At 35.4% G+C, this 12,202-nt stretch overlaps 1 protein-coding gene and 2 pseudogenes across 1 annotated transcript in view; all 3 read left to right on the top strand.

The window, feature by feature from the left end:
• Positions 1–2,731, top strand: part of LOC107582064 (cingulin-like) — a 34,857-nt gene extending 32,126 nt beyond the window's left edge. The window contains exon 22 of the mRNA XM_016267785.1: positions 799–2,731. Within this exon, the coding sequence (XP_016123271.1) occupies positions 799–940 (142 nt within the window). The 3' untranslated portion in view covers positions 941–2,731. The remainder of the gene's footprint in view (positions 1–798) is intronic.
• A 551-nt stretch (positions 2,732–3,282) lies between these two features.
• LOC107582127 (uncharacterized) lies at positions 3,283–5,321 on the top strand (annotated as a pseudogene).
• A 4,364-nt stretch (positions 5,322–9,685) lies between these two features.
• Positions 9,686–11,483, top strand: LOC107582126 (uncharacterized; annotated as a pseudogene).
• Positions 11,484–12,202: the final 719 nt, after the last annotated feature.

Below are 12,202 nucleotides of genomic sequence, written 5' to 3'. Positions count from 1 at the left end.
TGAATTTTGTTGATACTGATTTAATTTGCTTGGTAACAGCCCAAATGTCTTATTATTCTAATTCACTGATTAAATGTAAGAATTTGACTCAAAAGATAATGCACACTTATAGAAAAATGGCTTTATAAAGGTAAAATGAAGACTCCAAATGCCCATAAAAGGTCAAATGAAGAACTTTTAAAATGCCCATAAAAGGGAAAAATCTATTTAAACTTATTGGAAAAGATTAATTTCTATCTGACCGCCACACAAAAAGCTGATAGAACTGCTGAAAATGTTGCTTCAGAATAAATTTACTCCACCAAAAATCTCAGTGATGCAGTTATTTTGCGGGGATATTTTGTATGGAATATTGTCTGCTGACATGAAAGTTCACTGTATATCGTAGTAATAAATATAATTTATTACAGCAATGATATTTTGTTTTCTTTTTAATTTATACACATTAAATATTACATATATGTATGTAATAAAATGTGTATTTCCATTACAGGTTTAGGTCTTACATTTCATACAAGGTGGTATTAAAAAGGTCTTAAAAGTCTTAAATTTAATGTCTGCAGAAACCCTGTCAGAATAATATTGCTAGTATTTTTTATATTAATGCTATTAATAATAACATATTAATTACAAATATTTTCATCCTGTGGCCCACTTGGAAGTTTGCTTGAGTTTAAAGCCTAAAAACCTGCATGTATAATAATTACACTAGAATCTGTAAAAAATTTTTTTAAAGTTTTAGATTTTTTCTTAGACACTACTGTTAAATAGTATTGTTTGTTTTTTTCTCTCTCTCAGGAGGAAGATCCAGCAGGCCCGACAGTCAGCTCTGGAGTCTTCAGTGCTCAGCTCTGATGATGATGATGATGATGGATTGTATGATCATTCCAGCATAACCTCCATCCTCACCGAGAGCAACCTACAGACCAGTTCCTGCTGATGACCGAGAGAGGAATCTGGTATTCCTCTTCATTGATGCTTCATTCCTGGACACACAGTAACTTCAGTCCTGCTCTAAAATTGATAATAGAAACTCCAGTCTTCTGGTTTCCACTTTTGACCTTTACACCACATCACAATATTTATAAATCAGATTGTACAATCTGAGGTTAAATCATCTATAAAACGGGACGACAGCTTTTCATACATATTTTCACTGTCAGTGAGTCAAATAGATTTCAGACATGGCTTTATTCATCAGTTCCACCTTAGAGAATCTTTTTATGAGAAAAGCCTTAATGATTCCTTTAGTATAAATAAGACCTATTTAGAGGAGATCAGTTCAGAGTTGAAGCCATTTAGAAACTGAATTTCACCTCAAATTAGCAAAGACACTTTGAAACAATTTTGGTCTATTTTATTTTAAGTAATTAGGGATTAATAGAAGAAATAATACGTTTTGTATAAAATGAATTAACAGATAGGGCCCTGTGACCGATTATGAGCACTAATGATTTCATTGTGTGTGTGTTAAGAGAGGCTGATGGGAGATGAAGGATATCAGGGTATTAGAAGAAGGGAAATGAACACAGCAGTGAACATTTTTCCAAAAATCCAGTTAGCAGAGAGTAGTCATGTGAATGGGAGAAAAATTAATAAAAAGTTTGTCACTTTAATGTAGTATAGTAACACAAAGATCTATGCAGGTAATAGTCCAAAACATGCATATAGCTGTTTCAATGGAATAGATGAGAAAGAGGGAAATCAAGGTTTAGTAACAAGAAAGGTATTATTTTTCATTCTCTGCTTAAGACTCAAACTCTTCATAAAAACACTTATTCCCTTATGTTTACAGAGTGGGAAAAGGCAGAGAAGTTCCAGGTATGAGTGAATCAGCACTACACAGATGCATCAGTGATGCTAAAATACAATTTATAAAAACATAATCACAATAAAGACATTTACATTTCAACTATATTTCCTTCAATTTCCATACACATGCTGAACTTAATTCAAGTTCAGTGCTGACTTGCCTGTAGCAAATGTAATTTAGCATTATAAATAGCAGAGCTTTTCTTAATCAACTGCACTGTGAAATTCTGTCTTTTCTGTTATGCAACTATTGTATTTTTTTAGGTGAAATCACTAATCAACTAGTGTTTCTGTTTTCACCAAACATGTTAGTTAACCGACTTGCTAAAAGACAAATCAGTGTTTGTTCTTTCCTGACGGTAAAACAATGAAAAGAGTTAATTTAGTTTATTTTGTTAGTTTACCAGCACATGATCTACTGTATAACATTGAAGCAAATGTTATATAAAGTAAGTGAAATAACTGATATTTTCTACCATAGTCTTTTAATCCTTTAGCAGACACATTAACTCATTTTTTGATACCAAGCTGCCTGTTCTTGTCTATATCTACAGGACTTTATCTATGCACACAGCATCTGATTCATGTGAATGAAACACCACAATAATGCCTTGTAAATCTATTATTTTTTATTTTATTTTGGAATTGTTCTTATTCCAAAGTAAATAAGAATGATTTATGTACATGTATTTTGTATTTATTGGTTTTAGAATTTGCATTAAGCACTGATCAAATCAAAGGTTTGTATTTTTCTGTAAGCAAAACCTTTTCTATCAAAAATAAATCCAATAATTTAGTAGTTCTTCTCCATTGTCTTTTTTTTATGGTGTGCTTATAGTGTACTTGTATTTTGTACATACTGTAGCTGATGTGTCATAGACATATGGTACAAACAAACGGTACAGACAACTGAGTGTTAGATTCAAAACTAAATTTGTATAAGAATAAAATGTGTTTTTATACAAGTGGCAATACTGGCGGCAGCAGTGACAGTAACAGTACTAAACACCAAATATTTTACATCTAGATTTTATATATAATACTTTCTGACTAAGTTTGTCTTTAAGTATGTTGAATATATTATGTTGTTTTTATAATAAAAATCATGTAGCTGATTGATTTGGTCATTTGAAATGTCTGTGAAATTGTGCATCTCTCACATTTTACACAGATCATAAACAACTGTGTGAATGTATAAGGTCTGTGCGATGTGTTTAGTCTTCATATTTCCGTCTTCTAAGAATTCTAATAGCAGTTAATAGAAGGCCTCTATATGAGCACAGAATTAGACCATATTTCCTACTTCCGCATTAAATTTGGAGTAACTGAAAACAGCTCTGTGAAAGTGAAGTGATGTGGCCTGTGCTCATATAGAATTCAGCTGTCCTGCTGTGAGCATCTGTATATGATGAGGAGTTTTCAGTCTCCATATTTCCAACTCCTGTGTCTTCTAATAGCAGCGTTATTAGAATGCAAAGGTAAGTGTCTTTTATATGAAGTCAAAATCATTTAACCAACTTACAAACTAGTGTGATATGGATGTGTAATCGTGGCATGTCTTTATTCTACTAAGCACTTTTCATAGTGGACATCATTTCAAAGCAGTATTATAGAAACATTGCAGTAATAATTATTCAAATGTTGTCATTCATATGTTACATAGTGGACGTGCAATTTGGAAATCACTGTTAACCTCCAGACTACATTTGCAGGAAATGTATATATAAGGACTAATATATACTGGAGTTGGACAAAATAATGTGAACACCTGGTAAATATGCGTTATTTTTTCCTTCTATTTCTTTACTAGGGTGGTTTACCACCCTTTGCCTTTAATGCAGCCTCCAACCTTCTTATAGATTCATACAACTTTGGTATAGTCTCCAGTCGTTCATCAAAACATCTGCCAGTAGCTTCAGAGAATCCGCTTCTCGCACTTCTCTCCAAAACTATCCGTAGTGGTTTGATAAATAGTCAGGTGATTTGTCTGGCCAGGGCAGATGATGGCATTAATCTTGGTGCTCCAACTGTCCATTATGATTATGACACCATCTTTTTCACATTTTAGCATCAGTGTCTGTGATTAAAGTTTTAGCAATTTCCACTCTTTCATGGATGTTGGCTTTATGAAGTTCTCTGTGGTCGAATTTTGTGGATACATGTCCTCAATTGAAAAAATTGAGGTTTTCTGTCCCTTCACTGCAGTAGTTCTGTGTTGTTTAGACAAAGTCCTTCTTAGTGTTCGACATGTCTCTGTCATTCACTTTCAGTTTTTGACCACTTTTCTTTTTTATGTCTTGCCAAGCTTTGTGTACACAGTTATATTGGCAGTGTAAAGGCTTTTGTTCTTAAACACCAAACAATTTGGGCTGTGAATGTTACAGACACTCCGGCTCCCTTGATTTGCCCTTTTAGGAAGTCTGAAAAGTTATCCATTTCACCCACGACTTTACTAAACACTGGTGAACACAACTTATACTTAGACAACTTATACTCATACTTAGAATAGAGAAAAGAAAAGAAAAAATGTCATTACAACATTTGTTTTTTTTCACTGTATCCTCTGTAGCCTTTCACTAAAATATATTATTCTTGTTTCCTAAAATGTATTAATGCATGTAGAGGTACAACCAGTTAAAAAGTACAGTTACCAGTTACTCATAATAAAAAGTAAATGCTGTTTGTTACTGTAAGCGATGTGGTGGTTTCCACATCTCCTTTCTCTTAGTGCTTTGTCTCATTTTGCTCTTCATTTCCTTTCAGTGGTGACACAGACGCTGCAAGCAGGTTCATCAGTTGAACGTAAACTGTGTTCAGGGTGACAGTCTATTTCCTGCCTAACCACAACCCACCCGATGCAGTCTCTGACAGTAAAACTATGCAGAACCAACCAAGATAAAGACATCCTATGTATCCAGATATCTCTCCAGCATCAGAGCACCAGAGATGGTCTGTGAGGAAAGAGGATGGAAGTGTTACACTTGATCTGAAAGACATCAGATTATCCAATGGTGGTTTTTATGACTGTCAGGTCTACAAGGATCAGGACTGCCTTAATATAATTCGATTTAACCTAAAGGTCAAAGGTGAGACTGCAAATAATAAGGAAGCCTGTTTGTAACTTTGGTAAGTAACTTTGGATTCTGTCCATCCAACCCCAGACTCTTCAGTGTTGCTGCCATGCTCTGAACATCCTCTACAAAACAGAACTGAACGAGTCACTTGGAAAGTTGTTAATGGTCACCAGTCAACAGATAGAACCCAGTATCGCTGCATACAAGCCCTCAAGCAGCACAGAGAAACTCCTGAAGCCTCTGTATGAGAGCTCAAAACAACTAAAGAACGGATCTTTACATATAAGGAATGCAGTACACACTGATGAATTGTGGTATCGGTGCAGATTAAATGAAAAAACCTGCTATGAAGTGAAGCTGGTGATGAAAGGTGTGTTGAAATGCAATATTTCTAAGCCCATAAAGTCTCAGTGCAGACTCTCTGACAGACATTGATTAATTTGAAAGATTAAGTTAAGATATGCAATTAAAATGTGACCTGTGGTGAAGATTGTTTTGATTATGGTAATACAGTAAACATGCTTAGGTAAAGGTTTAGATTCAAATTAAGTCACATTGTGGTGATTGTAGCCTGTGGTTAGAGCAGTGAGTATTATAAAGCAGACCAAAAAAGTTTGAGACAAAATATACTTGGTTATAATATGAATGTGTGAATGTTTAAACAAGCTTGTAGAAAGTTAATGTTCATCTTTAAGATAATTCTATACATCTGTGACAAATTCAAATATGTATATGTTTTAGAAAAACACACACCTGTGTGTATATAAGGTCTAACAGCTGAATATGTATATCAGAGCAGAAACACAATTGTGTTGAAACACAGTTGCATTAAAGGCTTCCAAGACAGTGGCCTCCATAATTCTTAAATGGAAGAATTTTGGAATAATCAGGACTCTTTCTACAGCTGGTAGCCCAGCCAAACTGAGCAATCAGGGGGAGATGGGCTTTGGTAAGAGAGGTGACTCAGAACCTGACAGTCACTCTGGTTGAGCTCCAGAGATCATGTGTGGAGATCACTGCAGCACTTCACTGATAATACAATTTAAAAAACCATAATCACATTAAAGAAATTTACATTTCAACTATATTTCCTTAATTTTCCATACACATGCTGAACTTAATTCAAGTTCAGTGCTGACTTGCCTGTAGCAAATGTAATTTAGCATTATAAATAGCAGAGCTTTTCTTAATCAACTGCACTGTGAAATTCTGTCTTTTCTGTTATGCAACTATTGTATTTTTTTAGGTGAAATCACTAATCAACTAGTGTTTCTGTTTTCACCAAACATGTTAGTTAACCGACTTGCTAAAAGACAAATCAGTGTTTGTTCTTTCCTGACGGTAAAACAATGAAAAGAGTTAATTTAGTTTATTTTGTTAGTTTACCAGCACATGATCTACTGTATAACATTGAAGCAAATGTTATATAAAGTAAGTGAAATAACTGATATTTTCTACCATAGTCTTTTAATCCTTTAGCAGACACATTAACTCATTTTTTGATACCAAGCTGCCTGTTCTTGTCTATATCTACAGGACTTTATCTATGCACACAGCATCTGATTCATGTGAATGAAACACCACAATAATGCCTTGTAAATCTATTATTTTTTATTTTATTTTGGAATTGTTCTTATTCCAAAGTAAATAAGAATGATTTATGTACATGTATTTTGTATTTATTGGTTTTAGAATTTGCATTAAGCACTGATCAAATCAAAGGTTTGTATTTTTCTGTAAGCAAAACCTTTTCTATCAAAAATAAATCCAATAATTTAGTAGTTCTTCTCCATTGTCTTTTTTTTATGGTGTGCTTATAGTGTACTTGTATTTTGTACATACTGTAGCTGATGTGTCATAGACATATGGTACAAACAAACGGTACAGACAACTGAGTGTTAGATTCAAAACTAAATTTGTATAAGAATAAAATGTGTTTTTATACAAGTGGCAATACTGGCGGCAGCAGTGACAGTAACAGTACTAAACACCAAATATTTTACATCTAGATTTTATATATAATACTTTCTGACTAAGTTTGTCTTTAAGTATGTTGAATATATTATGTTGTTTTTATAATAAAAATCATGTAGCTGATTGATTTGGTCATTTGAAATGTCTGTGAAATTGTGCATCTCTCACATTTTACACAGATCATAAACAACTGTGTGAATGTATAAGGTCTGTGTGATGTGTTTAGTCTTCATATTTCCGTCTTCTAAGAATTCTAATAGCAGCTAATAGAAGGCCTCTATATGAGCACAGAATTAGACCATATTTCCTACCGCATTAAATTTGGAGTAACTGAAAACAGCTCTGTGAAAGTGAAGTGATGTGGCCTGTGCTCATATAGAATTCAGCTGTCCTGCTGTGAGCATCTGTATATGATGAGGAGTTTTCAGTCTCCATATTTCCAACTCCTGTGTCTTCTAATAGCAGCGTTATTAGAATGCAAAGGTAAGTGTCTTTTATATGAAGTCAAATTCATTTAACCAACTTACAAACTAGTGTGATATGGATGTGTAATCGTGGCATGTCTTTATTCTACTAAGCACTTTTCATAGTGGACATCATTTCAAAGCAGTATTATAGAAACATTGCAGTAATAATTATTCAAATGTTGTCATTCATATGTTACATAGTGGACGTGCAATTTGGAAATCACTGTTAACCTCCAGACTACATTTGCAGGAAATGTGTATATATAAGGACTAATATATACAGGAGTTGGACAAAATAATGTGAACACCTGGTAAATATGCGTTATTTTTTCCTTCTATTTCTTTACTAGGGTGGTTTACCACCCTTTGCCTTTAATGCAGCCTCCAACCTTCTTATAGATTCATACAACTTTGGTATAGTCTCCAGTCGTTCATCAAAACATCTGCCAGTAGCTTCAGAGAATCCGCTTCTCGCACTTCTCTCCAAAACTATCCGTAGTGGTTTGATAAATAGTCAGGTGATTTGTCTGGCCAGGGCAGATGATGGCATTAATCTTGGTGCTCCAACTGTCCATTATGATTATGACACCATCTTTTTCACATTTTAGCATCAGTGTCTGTGATTAAAGTTTTTGCAATTTCCACTCTTTCATGGATGTTGGCTTTATGAAGTTCTCTTCCGTCTTCTAAGAATTCTAATAGCAGTTAATAGAAGGCCTCTATATGAGCACAGAATTAGACCATATTTCCTACTTCCGCATTAAATTTGGAGTAACTGAAAACAGCTCTGTGAAAGTGAAGTGATGTGGCCTGTGCTCATATAGAATTCAGCTGTCCTGCTGTGAACATCTGTATATGATGAGGAGTTTTCAGTCTCCATATTTCCAACTCCTGTGTCTTCTAATAGCAGCGTTATTAGAATGCAAAGGTAAGTGTCTTTTATATGAAGTCAAAATCATTTAACCAACTTACAAACTAGTGTGATATGGATGTGTAATCGTGGCATGTCTTTATTCTATTAAGCACTTTTCATAGTGGACATAATTTCAAAGCAGTATTATAGAAACATTGCAGTAATAATTATTCAAATGTTGTCATTCATATGTTACATAGTGGACGTGCAATTTGGAAATCACTGTTAACCTCCAGACTACATTTGCAGGAAATGTATATATAAGGACTAATATATACTGGAGTTGGACAAAATAATGTGAACACCTGGTAAATATGCGTTATTTTTTCCTTCTATTTCTTTACTAGGGTGGTTTACCACCCTTTGCCTTTAATGCAGCCTCCAACCTTCTTATAGATTCATACAACTTTGGTATAGTCTCCAGTCGTTCATCAAAACATCTGCCAGTAGCTTCAGAGAATCCGCTTCTCGCACTTCTCTCCAAAACTATCCGTAGTGGTTTGATAAATAGTCAGGTGATTTGTCTGGCCAGGGCAGATGATGGCATTAATCTTGGTGCTCCAACTGTCCATTATGATTATGACACCATCTTTTTCACATTTTAGCATCAGTGTCTGTGATTAAAGTTTTAGCAATTTCCACTCTTTCATGGATGTTGGCTTTATGAAGTTCTCTGTGGTCGAATTTTGTGGATACATGTCCTCAATTGAAAAAATTGAGGTTTTCTGTCCCTTCACTGCAGTAGTTCTGTGTTGTTTAGACAAAGTCCTTCTTAGTGTTCGACATGTCTCTGTCATTCACTTTCAGTTTTTGACCACTTTTCTTTTTTATGTCTTGCCAAGCTTTGTGTACACAGTTATATTGGCAGTGTAAAGGCTTTTGTTCTTAAACACCAAACAATTTGGGCTGTGAATGTTACAGACACTCCGGCTCCCTTGATTTGCCCTTTTAGGAAGTCTGAAAAGTTATCCATTTCACCCACGACTTTACTAAACACTGGTGAACACAACTTATACTTAGACAACTTATACTCATACTTAGAATAGAGAAAAGAAAAGAAAAAATGTCATTACAACATTTGTTTTTTTTCACTGTATCCTCTGTAGCCTTTCACTAAAATATATTATTCTTGTTTCCTAAAATGTATTAATGCATGTAGAGGTACAACCAGTTAAAAAGTACAGTTACCAGTTACTCATAATAAAAAGTAAATGCTGTTTGTTACTGTAAGCGATGTGGTGGTTTCCACATCTCCTTTCTCTTAGTGCTTTGTCTCATTTTGCTCTTCATTTCCTTTCAGTGGTGACACAGACGCTGCAAGCAGGTTCATCAGTTGAACGTAAACTGTGTTCAGGGTGACAGTCTATTTCCTGCCTAACCACAACCCACCCGATGCAGTCTCTGACAGTAAAACTATGCAGAACCAACCAAGATAAAGACATCCTATGTATCCAGATATCTCTCCAGCATCAGAGCACCAGAGATGGTCTGTGAGGAAAGAGGATGGAAGTGTTACACTTGATCTGAAAGACATCAGATTATCCAATGGTGGTTTTTATGACTGTCAGGTCTACAAGGATCAGGACTGCCTTAATATAATTCGATTTAACCTAAAGGTCAAAGGTGAGACTGCAAATAATAAGGAAGCCTGTTTGTAACTTTGGTAAGTAACTTTGGATTCTGTCCATCCAACCCCAGACTCTTCAGTGTTGCTGCCATGCTCTGAACATCCTCTACAAAACAGAACTGAACGAGTCACTTGGAAAGTTGTTAATGGTCACCAGTCAACAGATAGAACCCAGTATCGCTGCATACAAGCCCTCAAGCAGCACAGAGAAACTCCTGAAGCCTCTGTATGAGAGCTCAAAACAACTAAAGAACGGATCTTTACATATAAGGAATGCAGTACACACTGATGAATTGTGGTATCGGTGCAGATTAAATGAAAAAACCTGCTATGAAGTGAAGCTGGTGATGAAAGGTGTGTTGAAATGCAATATTTCTAAGCCCATAAAGTCTCAGTGCAGACTCTCTGACAGACATTGATTAATTTGAAAGATTAAGTTAAGATATGCAATTAAAATGTGACCTGTGGTGAAGATTGTTTTGATTATGGTAATACAGTAAACATGCTTAGGTAAAGGTTTAGATTCAAATTAAGTCACATTGTGGTGATTGTAGCCTGTGGTTAGAGCAGTGAGTATTATAAAGCAGACCAAAAAAGTTTGAGACAAAATATACTTGGTTATAATATGAATGTGTGAATGTTTAAACAAGCTTGTAGAAAGTTAATGTTCATCTTTAAGATAATTCTATACATCTGTGACAAATTCAAATATGTATATGTTTTAGAAAAACACACACCTGTGTGTATATAAGGTCTAACAGCTGAATATGTATATCAGAGCAGAAACACAATTGTGTTGAAACACAGTTGCATTAAAGGCTTCCAAGACAGTGGCCTCCATAATTCTTAAATGGAAGAATTTTGGAATAATCAGGACTCTTTCTACAGCTGGTAGCCCAGCCAAACTGAGCAATCAGGGGGAGATGGGCTTTGGTAAGAGAGGTGACTCAGAACCTGACAGTCACTCTGGTTGAGCTCCAGAGATCATGTGTGGAGATCACTGCAGCACTTCACTGATCTGAGTTCTATGGAAGAGTGGCCAGACAGAGGCATTCGAGCACACAGACAAGACAATGCAGGACTTTATTAATATCCTTGAGTGGCCCAGCGAGAGGCCAGACTTGAACCAAATCAAACATCTCTGGAGATACCTGAAAAGGGCTATCCACTGCAGTCCCCATCCAACCTGACATGGCTTGAGAGGATCTGCAGAGAAGATTGGCAAAAAATCCCCAAATCCAGGAGTGCAAACCTGTCACATTATACCCCAAAAATACTTCAGGTTGTAATTGCTGCTGAAGGTGCTTCAACTAAATGCTGAGTTACAGGAATAGGAACTTAATCAGACTGGCTCAGATGATGATGTTCATTTAAGTATATCTTATTAATCACAGATGCTCAAACCCCAGCTGAAAGTCCCGTTGGTCAGACTGAAGACAACAACAGGTGATGAGAGTGAAACAGTGATGACTAATCTGACAGTAGTAATGATGACCACAGTAGTGTCTCTGTGTGTCCTCATATCACTGACCGTCTGTATCATTCTATATTTTTTAAGAAAACAAAGAAGTAAAATCAACAGCCAAAGTCCACAGATTCTGAGTGTGTTGCAATGAAGTGTGAAATCCAGTTCATATCATGCCATCATGATGATGAAATTAACTTTTATGCCATTTTATGATGGTAGAAGTTGATCACATGGTAAAGTACTTCTTTTTTTTTTTTTGTCTTGTAGTTGAATTGAACTGCCTGTCTTCCATATATTAACCTGCAATTTCAGGAGGTAAGTGATATTCATGGTAAATCCTTACAACATATGTGCAATATACTTGATGAAGTGTATTTAATAAAAGTAGTTTTCTTGCAGGGTTGGATATCCCTTTGTATTCTGTAGTTTACAAACCATGACCACCTGTAAGTTACCGCAATGCAATAGTCAAAGGGGTCATATGATGCAAGTTTTCCTTTCTCTTTGGAGTGTTACAAGCTCTTGGTACATAAAGAAGATCTGTAAAGTTGTTCCACGATGTGGAAATATTAGCATAATGCCGCCCAAATGTGCATGCAAAGAAAGAAGGCGTGGTTTCAGGAACAGCAGTAGTGTTGAAGCAGCCATGTCAGGGAGACGCTGTGTGTTTCTAGGTGAAAGCAAAAGCACTTTATTTGGCCTTCCGGAAGTAGATGCAATTAGGAATCATTGGTTAAGATTTATTTAACAGAACAGCACAACCCAGATGTTCAAATTTGTGCAACGCATTTTATGGACAACAGTTTTTTGAACCTAGAAGAGCACAAGGCTGGCTGTGCACAAAGGCTATTTCTAAAAAAAAAAAAA

This window comes from Sinocyclocheilus grahami, unplaced genomic scaffold (genome assembly GCF_001515645.1).
Source record: "Sinocyclocheilus grahami isolate Dianchi unplaced genomic scaffold, SAMN03320097.WGS_v1.1 scaffold40.1, whole genome shotgun sequence".
NCBI classification, from domain to species: domain Eukaryota; kingdom Metazoa; phylum Chordata; class Actinopteri; order Cypriniformes; family Cyprinidae; genus Sinocyclocheilus; species Sinocyclocheilus grahami.
Note: the sequence above shows the minus strand (reverse complement) of the source record. Positions and strands in the feature narration are given on the sequence as shown.